Here is a 16634-nt window from a genome sequence, read left to right as displayed (position 1 = left end):
CCGGGGAAGGACATCAGGAACAAGAGAGGAAGGGAAGGAGAGAGGCCCAGCCCCTGCTGCTCCATGAAAAAGTCAGAATAAACCGGGCAGAGTTTAAATAAGTAAAGGGGGGAATACTTTATTAAGAAGAAAGCGCGCACGCGTTTGCGTAAAAGCTTTGCGTAATCAGCTCCAAACTGCGTCAAAGGTCTCACAAGATTTTAAGTTTCTACTTCCAAACTTTTTTTATTGTTGTTGTTGTTTTTAGTCAACTTCCTGCAAGAAAACCTGGGAAAAAATATCCCCTCAGACATCAATGTTACAACAGGGTGTATTTGAGAGGGATTTCCAGCAGAGGGCAGCAGAGTCTCACTGTTTAACAGAGCTGGAAGATTATTATTATTATATAAATGCTGTGGTGGAAGTTAACTAAGTACTTTTTTCAGGTACATGTCCTATTTTATACTGCAGCTCAGATAGAAATGTACTTTTTTATTTTTTTTTTTTACTCCATTATATTTATTTGATCATATTAAAGATACAAACTATAATCAAAATAGGTCAATTATAATGGATTATTATCAAGTCAAGATAACAGTCTTGACATACTTGTAATTGTTTACATTTTATTTTACTTTCTACATTTCAGAAATATATAAGCAACATTTTTATGTTACAGTTAATTTGAACTACTTTCTGTCGTCTTTGGGGGTTAATATTCACAATTCAGTGTATTTTGTGTGAAATCGACTGTATATTATATAATAGTGGATATAGTACAGTAGAAAAAGTACCTCAATAATTGTAGTCAAGCACCGTACATCTGTAAATATACTCTCCATCACTGCCTGACAACATGCATGTATAAAAATATATCCACCATATATAAATTGTATAAATATATTTTGTTGCTCTTTTTCTAAAGTTCTTGTTAGAAAGGTTAATTTCTTCTTCTTATTTCTTTAATAAACATATTCTTTTGATTACAACATCTGCAGCAGATGTTTTGCATTGAGCTTTCTGACTTTTACAGACATTTGATGGAATATAGAATAAATATTAAGTGTCTTAAACATGCACACTTTTATTAATATTATCAGATTGAGGCCAGAAATCTGCACCTTAAATAACTGAAAACTTAAGAGTTATAATTTCCTTCCTTTGGCCTCCAGGTGTCGCTGCTGCAGCGTTTAATGAAAAACATCAGTTTTAAAGACTTGTCAGAGTTCATTAAGTATCCAGGAGACAGCCGGCAATGCAAGCCAGCAGCTAGTTAGGCTGCCATTAATCATGGCTGACAAGGAACGAGGGGTTAAAGGTTCGAGAGCTGCCAGAGACTCTGTTTCTACACAGAGGAGTTTGTTTACTGGATCACATGTTCAAATAACAGCGTTGGTAACAAGAACTCACAGGTTTCACTGGAGTAAAAGTAGCAGTAATGCTCTCTTAAAAACACTCTGTTACTCAGTAAAAGCACAAAAATGTTAGAGTAAAATGGATTAATTGGGCCGATTGGTGAGTTATATTATTATTTATCAGATTATTTGAGTGATATTGGTGATGCTTTAACATGTAAGCAGCATTTTAACGTCACAGAAGGTGGCGTGGAGCTTATTTTAACTACTTTACATACAGTTTAATATCACATTATCATATTTTATATACTGTTAGATGTGAAATCTTAATCTGTGTAGTAAATCCAGCTGTCAGATAAATATAGTGGAGTAAAAATAAGTATTTTAGTAAAATTTGAACACTCAAGTGAAGTAAAAGTACCTAAAAATAGTAAAAAAAAAGTCCAAGATTTGAGCAATGTACTCCATTACTTTCCACCTCTGGCAGGTAAATGAGACCAGGGTTGATGTACCGTGACATAAAAAACAATATTTTCATAATTACTGCAATTTATTAAATATAATTACACTCAAAACAGTCATTACCTTTAATAGTTGAATACAATTTATGAGCTTGATCATAAGATATACTGTATGTCAACTGTTAAAATGCTCCCATAATGGAGTTTTCCACCCACACACACAATATTTCACTTTAAATGGTCACAGCGAGGTCAAACTAGTCCTAAGACTTCAGGTTAAAGGAATAGTTCAACAGGACACCACTCATGTGGATGCAGCTAGTTTAGCTTAGCATAAAAACAGGAGGAAATAGCTAAAGCATTAACGTGTTAATAAACGTGTTACATCTCGTGTTTAATGAGTACAGGAACTAAAGTGGGAACTTAAGGGTGGTAGATGATGTATTAAGATTATTTAGTGAGGAAAAAGTTTCATTTTTAATTTAATTCAACCACAATTTAAAGGACCAGTGTGAAGGATTTAGTAGCATCTAGCTACTAGTGACTGAAGAAGAAGCATTTAAAGTATATTTTATAAGATGGTACTGCGATTATTTATTTTATAGGTCGGGATTATTCCTGGAAAGAGGTAATTTATTGACAGTCTCCAATCGGTACATTTGAAATAAATTAATTCAAGTGTATTAGTAATGAGTATGTCAGAAAAAAACATAAAAATAAATAAATATTTGGGTTATTTGGGTTTAAATTAAGCTTTTCTTTCACGGAAATTACATTTTTCACCAAATTTGACAAAAATCTTCTAAGGAAATTATTAAAATAAGAATAAAATGACACCAAACATTTAAATCTGTAAAGTAACTACAAATAAATGCAGGTTTAAAGGTGCTGATAGGTGGATTCACTCTCCTTTGGACAGAGCCCTGACTAGCTGTTTCCCCCCTGCTTCCAGTCTTTATGCTAAGCTAAGCTAACCCCCCCTGGTGGCTGTAGCTTTATATTTAGCACGCAGACACGAGTGTGGTATCGTTCTTCTCATTCGACTCTCCGCAAGAACAGACGTGGTGTTTCTATTCCTTCACAGCCTGGTGAAAAGGGTTGATTATTAGATTAAAAGCATTAGCTTATACCCAGTTTATATATATATATGTATATGTGTGCAAAGATGGCTTCTCGCTTTGCCTTTTCAGTGGCTTGTCAGATATTCCACCAAAGAAAAAAAAGACAGAGAACAAGGAAGGCGTAGAGAAAGGAGGCTGCTGTGTGAGAGAGTGCAAAAATTGTACTTGTGACGGGGGAAGATTGAAGTCCTGTTAAGTGCTCTGCTTGAAAGCATGTCTGGCCTCATTAGCTGTCAGTTGTAACAATACTGAGCTGGCAGTGAAGACAGGTTGGAGTCTAGTGGTCATAAATCACTCCTCGACAGCTGCCTGACAAGCTGGGAACCGGTACACGGGGCGCGGGCAACCCTTCTCAGCCTCGACGCTGCGCAAAAAGGCACACAGCGAAGCCGTAAAAATCTCAGAAAATCATCGCTCTCGCCCTGAAAATGACACAAGTGGTGTTTTATAAGAAGAGGTGGGGGGAAATTGCTTTTCATTTGTACTCAAAAAAAAGCCCTGCGTCTGTGTGTCCGTGAGCTAAATGAGCTGCAGTGGCTTCTGTGGAGGGCAGCAGTGGTGGTGGAGGAGGAGGAGAAGGGTAAAGAGCGAGGCCTGCGGGTCATTAATCACGGCCTCCCTGACATGCAGAGCAGGAGGCCAAGGCTCCCCTATGCATACAGCTGCTGGGCCACACACTCAATGCACAGGCAATGTTTTGACCCTCATATGCCCCCCCACCACCCACCATCACCACCACCAGCTCCCAGCGCCTGTGGCTCTCATCTGTCCGACTCCCTCATGGTTTGTGTCAGTCATTTGTGCTGTCAGACGCTGCCGCCGCTTCCTGGCCGGGTCGCTCAGGCTGACTCCTCTTATGGGGGGAAGCAGCGTGCGTTCACAGGTTTTTTTTTTACCTTTCATGTGACACTGACTCTAGCCTGATGTTTATGACATTTTTACAGGGACAGGAGGCAACCCTACATTTGACATGACAACTAAAACTAAACTAAAATAAGGTAGGCTAAAGCTGCTAGGCTAAAATGAGCATCTTTACCATATCTATGAAGTCTATTTTACTCTAAATTAGACTATAATTTACTAAATGAACATCATGCTGTATGGAAGAAGACTTGAAACTAGAGACTGAGACCATAAACTCATCAGGAAACTGTTTACTGAGCTCATAAATCAACTGAGAAGTCGTCTCATTTCTCCATAAGACTCGATACTATCAGACTTCTTTTGTTGCAGCCAGTGTTGCTGCCCCCTGCTGGAATGAATGAGAATGCAGGTTTACGATACTCATATCCCCCAGAGGATGAATCCTACTGACATTAATGATCCTCTGACTTTTCCTCTAGGTCTAACTGACTTTGTGGTTTCGGATTATCGGATTGATTGCCATGACATTTCTTGTATTCATGTTCCCTTCAGGATGAATTCTAATTCAAACGTTAACATTTAGCTCAAAGCCGACAGCTTCACAGAGCTGCTAGCATGGCTGTAGATTCTTAGTGTTGTTTACTCGTCATTTGATCCAGATTAGACCGAGTTTATGCAGCCGTGTAGTGTAACATTACATTATTACTATGTGTAATGTACGTAGGAACAAAAAGGTTTTGATTAAGGCTAGCTGTTAATTTTATTCTATTTGCTGGTTCCAACATCTTGAATGTGAAGATTTGCAGCTTTTTCCTTCGTAAATTTAACATTTTGTGGGTTTTGACTGTTTGTTAGACCAAAAAAAAAGCATCTTGGATATTCATAAACCTTCATTATATAGATAAAAGTTTAATAATCCTAACTCAAGGCTACTTTTCCCAGAGCTTTCAAGTCCAGAACAATCAAGTAAGTGGTCCTTGAGTCAAGAATGAACTCAAAATGATAGCTGTCTGCAGCTCCCTTTGTGCTTCATTTCCACATACCAGTGATTGTGCGTCATGCTAGCAAACACGTCCAAATCGATCAAATATCCCCCCCCCAAAAAAAAAAAAAAAAATGTAAAATCTAATGTACCATCTCATTCTCGTTCCCATCCGCTGAACATGACGTCACCCGGAATCCACAGCTGCTTGCATAATGATTAAAGCCGGTCGGGGGGCTGCGAGACACTGAAACACTGTTTCATCATTCGCAGCTACTAAATCACCGAGTCCGGGCACAAGACATCTGTTGAAAGCTGATTCCTTATCAGCCTTCCAGCGCGATTCTGGGGGGGGGGGAACATCTGGAGTTTCTTCCGAGGACTTTGGCACAATGTGAGGCTGGAAAACTCACAAAAGAAGGCAAATTTTCTAGAAATACTTCCACTGTAAAGCGTAAAATGTGTTTGGAGCGAATGTTGACGGAAACCAGAAAAAGATGTGGGTTTTTTTTCATTATTAAGTTAAATTGAGCGTTTTAATAACATTTGTTTTGGTATTGACTGTTAGCTTCCCCCCCCGACCCCCTTTCGTTTCTTGTTGACAAATCAAGCAGGTACACCTGTATTGTGGTGAGATTTTATGCACTAAAATGTGGTTTTTATGCATCATTTTAATAGTGATTTTCTCAATAGTAAGCAGTTGCATCAATTATATCAAGGATCAAACATTTAGATCATAAAATGTCTCTCAGCCGGCTCCAGAGTGGGAAACTGTAAAGAAACAACAAAAGTAAATGCTAATTTATAGGTGTGAACTCCTGTGTAGCCTAGCAAGTGGGTATATTTATATAAAACTAAAAACTTCCAATAAAAGCAGGGTCCCTAATAGACGCAGGTCTCTTTTAAAAGCCTGGTGTGGCTACACGTTTTGACAAATAAACGCAGGTCTCCAATAGAGGCCTGGTCTGGATTTTATAGAAATTATCTCGATGTATAAAACCTCTTAAAACCCACCAGGTCGCCTGCTTGAGCAAGTTTTAAGTCGTTTTGATCTCTTACACAAATATAAATGTTTAAACTTATGTCAATATGTACATAATGAACATTGTTAGATCAGGCTAAAGTTAGCATCCTCTCCAAATAATCTATAAAAAGCAAATAAATAAACAGATTTGTTTTTGTATTGCGGTGTAGAGTTTTTTAGCCACGGTTTTGGTGAAAAAACGGGTGAAAAAGACGTATAAATAAAATGCTTCTTGGCTGTTGGAAGCATAACACACGATTACTTTTATAGGTAAGCCAGTTAGCCAGACATGCTAACGACTGCAGCAGCTAAAAAACATAAAAACAAGTTAATTAAACCCACTTTTAATCTTGTGTTTGTGGTTTTTGGAGAGGCTAAATGCTTGTAAATGCTAAATATCGCTTTATTACAGCCGTACAAAATGAAACACATGATTAGCAGTGATGCTAAAAAATAGTAATAATCGATAATCCCCCCCTCAAACGCTTTAAAACTAAAGATACTTTTGTGTAAATCGGGAGTACAGATAAGTACAGTAACAAAGCATTTGTACTCTATTACTTTCCCACGTCTGTTAATGATCATTACTACAACGTAAACACAAGTAAAAACAGAGCAATTCATGCTGAGTTTCTCTTTAATAGTGCCGTGCTCCTCCAGCTTTCCTCTGTAATCTTTTTAACATTTTCTTAGTGATTTAACACACATTGAACACACACACACACATTGAACACACACACACACACATCCTGTCTGTTGTACGTTAGTGGCAGAGATCAGGTCTGCTGGTTTAGACTAAACAACAGCATTTGAGTGGATTTGCTGTCCCTCATTAATCATCCTGACAGCCTGAAAAACAACATTTCCTCCTTAATGACTGTATTTGAGTAATCATGTCTGCTTATTTCCATGCAAGCATCTCTTCCATCGCTCTGCTTTTTGTACTTTCTCTTGCCATCCACATATATGTGTGTGTGTGTGTTGTGTGTGTACTTTGGAGACGTTTCTCTGACCTCCCAAAAAGTCCTTGCGGCGCGGCGTCTGCTCTTGGGTCACGCTGGCCGATTACCAGCGGTTGCATTCATGAAGAGGGTGAAAAACCATAAAGGATTGAGAGAATGTGACCGTGAGGATCCAGATGCGGAAGAGGGAGAGAAAGGGAAGGAGGAGGAGGATGGTGTCACCCTCCTTTACCCCCACCACCCACCCATCCATCCATCCCTCCTTGCATGCGGCTAACCCACCAGCACCCGCTGGCCTCCAGGCCTCTCCGCTGGTCGCTGCCAAAGCACGTTTTTCCGTTAAGCACCGGGTTTGTGATGCATGAGAGCTGACAACCGAGCGAGGAGCCCTCAGAGCAAAGCCAGATCAAAACCAGCTGGGGCCACGCACATTAGCAACAGAAACCATAATTGCATTTGCCCTCTTGTACGCCACTAAACTTTTTTGGCGACTTGAGACAGAAGAGAGGTGCCCCCCCCCTTTTTTTTTAGAAATACAAATACCTGCTCAAGTGCGCGGACTTATTTATCGTTGGTTGTGGGTAATTTAACACACGAGCGCTGTGGTGTCTCAGGATAGCGTCTGCAGCTAAGTTTTAAAAAGTGGGGAAACTGCATTTGTGTGTCTGTGGGTGGATGTAAGTTACGGGTTTTCATGGTGTTTTTCTTTTAGCAAACATCAGTATATAGCATGGCTGACATCTGTGTCCTCTTTATTTTTGGACCACTTGAAAAGCCCACATAGCAGGATGATGGATGAAGTGATAAAGTTGGATGAAAGACAAAAAAAAAAGAGCCAGAGGAAGTCTATTTCTGGGAAATCGGCCTCAGTAACTCAAGAGGAAGCGTCGTAGGCAGATGTTCGTAATTTGCGACTTAAGACTTAATGATTTTAATTCAAGAAACTGTTGCGCTATCTCTCTTCTTTCTTTCGGGGGTCGCTGATTTAGCCTGATTGAGAGGTTAAAGCCTTGTCATGTGATGATAAAGCAGCTCCACAGTCTGTCATCATTAATCACCGGGGCTGTCAAGCTGCACCCTGGACTCACTCAGACCAACCGGGGAGGCGAGCCCTCATCTCCAAGAACAATACCCAGAGACTTTTTATATATATATTTATATATATTACAGCAAAATATGTCCTCTTTTGTCTGGGTTTAATTTAGAGTGCTAAATGTGGAAACCACGAGATCAGGGAGTTGTTCTGTGAAGGATGAACCCTCTGGTTGACTTGGGAGGGGGGGAATTCTTCTTCATTGGGCCTCTCTGAGGTGTGAAACTAATATAAACAGCATGAATGAGGAGTCAGCTTAAGTCTTGAGTGAAGAATGGTTTAAAGGGAGGGAGAGAGGAGGAACAAATGAAGGCCTGGAAACAAAGAAATCATAGATGTTGTGTGAAGGGAGGTTGGACTTTTAAGAGAGAGGATAAGGCTGCAGCCGGCTCTTTGCTGGTGCTTTGAGGCTAAATGCTAACAATGATAGTGCTAACATGCTGATGTTTAGCAGGTATAATAACTTTTGGACAAAGTAACTTCCTCCTTTAGAAACAAAAAACATTGATTCTAGCTGTTCACACCAGATGTGGAGTTACAGTGACCTTTTTGGGGTCGTAATTAACCTCACTTCATCGTGAACCCTGCATTGTTATACAAGGGGGCATAAAACTGGAGTTAAAGTCAATGCAATTAAAAACTGGATAGGAAACCCTGAAAATCCATCTAGAAAAGACTCAACAAAGGACTCTTAGTTTAGCGTATTAGCATGCTAATGTTTTCTAATTAGCACTAAACACAAATTACAGCTAAAGCTCATAGAAATGTCGTTAGTTTTGCAGAAATCAGTGGATCTGCAGATCTGTAGATAAAAACAGCTCACAGCTCACAAGTTATTAACCTCTAAAAACGATCCATCCATCCACTAATTGTCGAGATATTTCAGTCCCCAACATTGTCGCCCAACAACATCTCACAATAATAACATTACAGAGTTTGTTAACTAAAAGTGCCTCCCTAAAAATACGGCCAAAACAACACCACATGAAAATCATCTATTAGAGTATTTGTTAATTTGAACAAGGAAAGAATTAAATGAATAAATCTGGGATCATTAAATTATCAGGGGGCAAACCACATTAATAATTATGCATATCTGCAGGTATACGTATTAACAGGGAGATGTACTATAAGCAGACGATGCTTCCTCTTGATTAAACTTAGATAACAAACATGTTTTGTTGGTCACCAATAGGTGGCATCCCAATCCAACACTATACTTCCTCACTATACCTTTGATACAGTAAACACAGCTGACTTGAGTGCAACTAAAAATCCCTCCAGCAAATGCTACCATCTCCTTCCTTACACTTAATGAAGTAAGTGGGTTTTCTAGGCCGTATCTGGCAACGTGAGACCTCCAGAGTGGGTCTATATTATCCCTCCTGCCCCGAAACTCAGACACCCCATAAGAGCATCTCAGACCACTGAAACAGGAGCAGTCTCTCTTGTTACAGGCTGTTTTGACCCCTGTGGGTCGCTTGTCAGAGCTGTGAGTGACCAGCGTGGGTCATCTATACTTCGCCAAAGGAGTGTCACCAGTGTCATGTTGCTGGGAAATGGCATATTACCGCTGCCAATCACGCGCCACCCCGCAGTAATCTGAGCGACTGTCAAGGACTCGGTCTTGCGGGAAGCAGCACTTTGGCTCTGCCGCTTATCAAGATCCTACGGGTGTGTGTGTGTGTGTGTGTGTGTGTACATTACATCCTGATAGGTTTGACTTTTCCAATGCAGCCTCCATTTTGGTTAAACACACCATTACCACTAAATTCGAGCATTAACTAAAGAGGGAGTCTGTTGCTTTAAGGTGACACTGCTGTTTTTTTCCTGCAGACGGGAGGAATGTGAGCTGCTTATACGAAGATAGCAGGAAGTAAAAGCACACCTCAAGTCATCAATCATGTGATTCTTTCACAGGAGAAAATAGCAGCTGGTACAAATACACTAAGCGTCAAATCCAGGCGGACAAACGTTTACATCTTACATCCTCTTTCTCACCGCCCTCAGGGCCTGAGGTTTACTCGTTCTGAACTAGTTCGTGCAGACGTGTTGTAGGAAAGTGTTTATTGTTTTAGAAGGCGTGATTCTGTTTATATATGAGGATACGTTTACAGACAGACTCTCCTGGAAGACATTAAAAGTGTTGACACTCTGTATTTCTGGCAGAAATAGTCCCAAAACAAAAGAGAGTTGAGAGTTACGATCGCAAAAATGAAGCAAATTCAACCAATCCTGGTTAAATTCTACACATTTTGTCCAATCATAGTAGTTTCCCACGAGTTGAGCCATACGTCAGCAAACTGCTAGTGATTTTATTCTCACTGGAACAAGTTACCATCGATTTTTAATGAGTTATTACAAAAAAAATTTATTTTATTGTGACAAATTGCCTAAAACATCGTAATTTTTTGGGAAAAGCCGTACATTTAGGCAAAAGAAGCCTCTGAAATGAGGAGGAATTAGTAGTATGAGGTTTGAATAAGAAATTGGAGTTCTGTTAAATGCTAGAAATGTGACAACTCAAAAATGTTTGTACAATGTTTTTTTGTTGTTGTAAATCAATAAATATCCATTATAAGTTCATCAGATCATGTTTGTTTCACTGGTTTCAATGAGCAAAGGTCAAATTAAAGCGACCTCAATCTTTTTTTTGTTGTTGGTGGCATCTAGTGGTGAAGTTGCAGATTTGCAGCTAACTGAATACCTCTCAGCCTTCCAAGCGTGTTTGGTTTGTCCGCTCTGAGCTCCTGTAAAAACACGGCAGTTTCAACATGGCCGCTGTAGATAAAAACAGCTCATTCTAAGGCAACAAAAGCACAACAATGCTTATTTTCAGGGTGATTATACACTAATTAAATCATATTTATGAGTATTTTATTACATATAGATCCTCCTGAATGTTAAACACTGGACCTTTAAAGCTCATAAAACATCTCCTATCGTAGAATCGTAGAAATGAAGACAACAGAAAATACATCTTCAGTGTGATTTATTTATCAAAATATGACCTCCCCCTTTTAACTGGATACCACCACAAGGTATTCCAATTTTTACAAAAAATATCACATCTAATTTTTATTGATTTGCTGTGGAAATTAAAAAATAAAATAAAAATAAAAATCAGAGAGAGAGAGAGAGAGAGAGATGTGATTTTCAACATTCATCAAGTTTGAAGACATATTTCAACATCTGGCTTTTTCCCACAACGTCTGTAAAATGGGGATTTGATTTATACTGTAAAACGACAAGGGGCCAGATTTCCCGGGTAAAAAATAAATACAACTTCTCAGTAGGAATAAACAAAAAACATAGGGAACCAAAACAAACCATCACACACCATCAGGGGGAAGGAGAAACAGTTGCTGTGTCAAGCTTACATGCATCTCTTGCAGGGAGAAAGCGACTGTGGTCAGACTTCACATCAGTCCACGGCTGCAGCTTATTGCCGCCACCCACCCCTCCCACCACCCTACGCCAGCCGCCGCCGCCACACTACATTTTTCCGCACTAAATCATCATCATTTGCAGCGAGTACCCTGAACATCCAAGTGCTATTACGCAGCGTCCAACCATCAATTTTGCCGAGCCCACAGGGCGGCAAAAGTCACCGAAGGGCAGTCGCAGACTGTTGAAAAAGTATCCGAGGCAATGTGCAGACATGCGAGAGCCACTCGTGTCCTCTCTGATCTTCAAGGGCACTGATTTATAAAAAAAAAAAAAAAAAAAAAAAAAAAGCCAAATCTATCATATATAACGTGTAAAGAAAGTGTGAAGATGCACTCAAGTTAAAAAAAAAAAAATCCAAGACTTTGCACGAGCATCCTAATTCCACTTGAATCCAGTCTGAAGGAACAGCAGCAACTTGCCGCCATTAAGTACAAACTTAAAAGATAGTTTGACGTTTTTAAATATAAAAAAACATACTTATTGACGTTCTGGCGAAGAGTTAGACGAGAGGAATGATACCTCGTGTATTTATTTATTTCATTTTAAGTGTCTTTGAGTTAAAAAAGCGCTTTACAAATAAACTGTATTCTTACATATGAGGCTAGAGGCAACTGCAGGTTAGCTTAGCTTAGCACAAAGACTTGAAATGGGGAAACAGCTAGCTTGGCTCTGTCCAGCTCCTCTGAAGCTCCCTTAATTAATTTGTTTAATCTGTAGGAGTTATGTGCCGGACTATTTCCTGGCTGGGAGCTGTAACTTCCTGGAGTCCCCGGCTAGCTGTTTCCCCCTGTTTCCAGTCTTTGTGCTAAGCTAAGCTAAGCCAGACCGCGGCATCAAGTCGCATCTCAGTCTAACTCGCCGCTAGAGAGTAAATAAGCGTATTTTCCCAAAAGGTCGAACCATTCCTTTAAACGTGTGAGGCGATGCTGTATCACTGGTAGCCCAACGCAGACGCAGATCCAAGTCTTTGACTGTAGAGGGCGTAATGAGGGTAGTACGGGCCCGTGGTGGGCAGAGAGTGCAGGGAGATGGGGGAAGGTCCAGGGGGCAGATGGACTTTACTGTAAGGGTGATAGCGAGCTAAACCAAGGCTGGGGGGAGCCCTGAGGGAGAGGGAGCCGGGCATGGAGCCTGGGCTGCTCTGGTGGGGGAGGTGAAGGTGGCAGGAGGCGGGTCCAGAGGAGGAAACCGAGAGCAGCTTACTGTCCATTCCCACGGGCAGAGCCGTGTGCGTGCGGAGGTGAGCGAGGAGCTCGTCCGACGTGGTGAAGCGTTTGTCGCAGGGCCCGCCGGCGGAGACCCAGTTGCAGGCGTGGGGCAGGGGGTCGTTGGGGAGCATGAAGCCGTACGTGTAGAGCGGATGCGAGAGGGAGGAGGTCACGCTGGACGAGAGGGAGCTCTGGTGGAGGGAGTGGAGCGGGTGGGAGGGGTACACCAACGGGAAGTTTGACTTGAGCGTTGAGGACGGGTCGTGGATGCAGGAGTTGCAGTTGCTGCCGCCGAGATGGGACACACTCGGATAGCTTAGACAGTAAGGGTCCCGGCATAAACCCTGCATGAAGGAAGGAGGGGAGGCACCCGTGAGAGGGCTGGAGCTTGGGTGCTTTCCCATGCTTCCCACGCCGAGGCTCGGCTTTGTCGGATCCAACCCAGGGACGAACTGAGACGGGTAGCCAGCGTACGCCCCCACTACGGATCCGTGGTATCCCATATTAGAGGAGGGCAGGGGGAAAAGCGGTTGGCTTGTCTTATAGGGAGAAATGGGCGTAATGCGTCCCGGCACAAGGTTCGCCTGGACGGAATCCGCTTTACCCCCCTCGTGGTTGGAGCCGGCGTCGGAGCTGCCATTGCTGCAGTTCGCGCTGGCTCTAACGTGGCTGGAGTTCGCGTCGTGCGGGCTGTCCGAGCTGGTCTTGTTTACGTCGGCGTCCTTTTTGGGATGACTGCTACCGCCGCTCGTGCTGGTAGGACTGCCCTGCTCGTGTGCAGTCTCTCCGCTTGGAGTCCTGGACGAGGGCCGTCCACCAGGAGAGTGGCTCTGTTTGTGAAGCGGTGGCAGCGGCGGTGGTTGCTGAGCGTGTCCTGGCGGAGTGCCGCTGCTGGCTCTGGAGCCGGGTGAAGCAGCGTGGGGCGGATACGACTGCAGGCCAGTGGTTGAATTCCCATTAGTGGTAACATTATTGCTGGGTACCCTGAACCCGACTTTATCGCCGCTGCTGTTGGAGCTACTGCTGGTGACTCCGTCTCTGCGACTGTCTCCGCTGCTTTTGTTGTACGGCTTGAAGCTACACTTGTCCTCCAGGGAGGGGCGGTGCTCCCCGAGCTTTAGGCTTGACGACCGACTGCTGGGCTCCTTGTCCCCCTGGCTGCAGGAGGAGCCCAGCTTGGAGGAGGATGGAGGGTCTGGTTTACCAATCTGAGAGCAGGTCTGTGCCAGCAGGGCAAGTGGACTCTTCTTGGCATCCAGCTACAACAAGATATATATTCTGATTAGCTCTTTCATGCAGGAACAGTTAGTCCTCTGTGCTCGTCTGTAGGCCTCTAAACTGTTCATATTTACTTAATTTGATCAAGAGCTGCAACTTTAATTAGCAATTAATCTGACAGCTATTTCCTCAATTAATCATTTTTTCCATAAAATAACAGAAAATTGTTGCCCCAAATCATTCCCCAGAATCCAAGAGGATGTCTTCAAATTGCTTTTTTTTAGAACTCAAATGATTAATGAACATTGAACAAATGCCAAATATTTTCAGAATAAGAGGATTTGCTGCTTTTGCCACATATGAATTTAAACTGTTTAATCTGTGAGGTTTTTCACTTTTTGGTTGAAACAAAAGGAGACATTTGAAGGCATCACGTTGGTCTCTGAGCAGCTGTGATCGGTATTTTTGACAACTCAGTGATTAACACTCATTAGTTGCAGCCCTACTACTTAAAGTTGATTATTAATTATCTATAATCAGCTATTAATCAATTAGTTGCTCCAGTTAAAACACAAAGCTGTTATCACTTTAGTGCGTTTATGTGATTGTATGATACTCAGAGGTCACAGGCATGTTTCCTTCCTACAGAGGAATTTAAATCATGGCTTACATTTATTTTCACAACAGATGACACAGCAATACATTAAAACAATATATATATTTTAACCTCACTGCGGTGTACAAGCACTCCTCTCTACATAATATAAATTGAAAACACAATAAATACCTCAATGCTCACTGGTGCGGACGTCAAGGGCTGTAAATATTCCGGGTGTAGCAAGTGTCCAGTGTGCGCAGTCAACATCTTGATAACTCGGATAGGAAGCCGCTTTGCCTGCCGAAGTGGGTCCAGAGGGGTCAACAAAGAGACCACAGCACCGGGACGAGGCTCTGTACCGTCGCTGGTCTCACTGATCCGCTTACTTACTCGATCCGCAGCGGGGAGATATTTCATTGGAGAGGGCGCTGCGCTTTGGAGACGTGCGTTACTTCTTTTTTTTTTTTTTTTTTGTCCAAAATAGTGTTTAAATGTGATGTTTAAATATAATCCGTGTCATCCAGTCATGTCCTCGCCCCCCCCACCCCACCCCAACACACACACACACACACACACACACACACAAATAAAAAAATAAATAACACAGCTGGACGTCCTTAAATGTCCCGAAGGACGGAGCTCTCAGTTCGTTTGAAGCATCTTCATCTCAAGTCTCCTACTCCAGTTTCCATTTGTTGCAGTGCGTAAAAATGGTGCGTAAAGACGGGAACGCGGTGCCTCTTCTGGTTAAAAGCATAAAAAAAGGTTGTTGTTTTTTTTTTAATTCCAAGTGCTGAGAGGAAACGTCCCCACTGCTGCGTGTCTTCTCGGTCCGGACTTCAGCAGCTCACTGATCACAACAGGCAGACTTCAAAGTGTCCGCTGGGTGGCCGCATCGGTAATGAGCTGGGCGGGGAGGACGCGCAGGAAGGCGGAGCGACGACAATCCCTCCCTCCTCTCTCTCTCTCTTTCTCCTCCTTTTCACAAGCATTAGACTTCAGGTGAAATGGGGGGAAAAAATGAAATGTCATTTTAACACTTGAAGATTGCATCCTTGCTTATATTGTAACAGAGTGTGCCAAAAAATTGTACAAAAACTCAATTTCTTTGTATTTTTATGTTAAAATCCAACAATTTTTGTGTTCTTATGGAAGTATACACTAACCGATTTTAACCAATAATATGATCATGACATTCACTTGTCAATCAATCTTCAACTTTTAGCGACACTTAGTGCTTAAATTCATTAGTTAACGAGTGTTTCTGGGGTGCCGGAGCTCACCTATTACTGCACAAAAACACAACTTTTATCAGTAATTTTGGGTGAAACTGGATCATATTTTATGGAGAGAATATTGTCTGGTTTTCCCTCTTGAACACAACCTCCGAGACAGACAGAGGACAGTCTGACGACAGCGGTACCGGGGTGATTTACGAGTACCACTTTGAAACCTTGAGGTAGTCAAAAGGTAGCCCTGTCCTAAAGCATACACGACTTTATCGTCTATTTTACTCTAAATTGGACCATAATTTACTAAATGAACATTATGCTGTATGGAAGACGATTTGAAACTAGCCACTGAGACAATGAACTCATCCGTAAACTGTTTACTGAGCTCATAAATTAAGTGAGAAGTCGGCTCATTTCTCCATCAGAGTGAATGGGATCGCTGTGTATTATTGCAGCCAGTGGAGCTCCCCCTGCTGGTGATTACATAGACTGCAGGTTTAAGATACTTCAGCGTTGGCTTCACTCGTCAGACGCGGATCGCCTTCCATGGAGTCCACCATGTTGAACCACCATCTTTCCATGGAAGCCCAGAACAGACAAACCAAAACACTGGCACTAGATAGGGATGCAGGGTTGAAGTCAGGAAGCTGCAATCAACTACACCACTAGATGCCACTAAATCCAACACATTGGACCTTTAATGTACAGTTGGGCTGTATAATTTTTAAAGCTTCATATTTTATAAACTAATCACGTTTTATTGCTGTAGTTAAGTCAAAATCCATCGATATTTCCTTCTGAAATGTAGTAAAAGTAATATAATACAACAATACTCAAGTACCTTAAAATTATACTGTACAGCAATGCTCCACCCTTTGCCTTTGGGATATGAGATAACTGCATTAGCTTATTATATTCTTATAGATCCCGGAGAGAAAAAAAAAGAGGCGGCAAGTATTTAGGGCATTTATACTCAGACTTGAACAACAGCATTCATAAAATCAGAGCTGAAGGCATACTTGTGTCTTCACAGAAACTAATCACTGATCACATTTCTAAGAACTCGTTTGCATTCTGAGAAATAAAA

General features: G+C 41.8%; 1 protein-coding gene across 1 annotated transcript; it reads right to left on the bottom strand.

Moving 5' to 3' along the window:
- Positions 1–10816: 10816 nt before the first annotated feature.
- LOC127370704 (zinc finger protein 703) lies at positions 10817–15196 on the bottom strand. The gene is made up of 2 exons (XM_051412987.1): positions 14505–15196; positions 10817–13758 (listed from the first exon to the last, which is right to left on the bottom strand). Exons 1-2 carry the CDS (start codon positions 14730–14732, stop codon positions 12223–12225), a joined length of 1764 nt encoding a protein of 587 aa, XP_051268947.1. The 5' UTR covers positions 14733–15196; the 3' UTR covers positions 10817–12222.
- Between the last annotated feature and the right edge of the window lie 1438 nt (positions 15197–16634).

The sequence above is a fragment of the Dicentrarchus labrax genome, unplaced genomic scaffold (genome assembly GCF_905237075.1).
Source record: "Dicentrarchus labrax unplaced genomic scaffold, dlabrax2021, whole genome shotgun sequence".
NCBI lineage: Eukaryota > Metazoa > Chordata > Actinopteri > Moronidae > Dicentrarchus > Dicentrarchus labrax.
Note: the sequence above shows the minus strand (reverse complement) of the source record. Positions and strands in the feature narration are given on the sequence as shown.

What these genes read in the sequence shown, in the direction of transcription:
- LOC127370704 (XM_051412987.1), bottom strand. Translation starts at nt 14,732, where the DNA reads ATGAAATATCTCCCCGCTGCGGATCGAGTAAGTAAGCGGATCAGTGAG. An exon ending in CCGCACCAGTGAGCATTGAG is followed by an intron (nt 13,759 to 14,504) that starts GTATTTATTGTG and finishes ATCTTGTTGTAG; the next exon opens with CTGGATGCCAAGAAGAGTCC.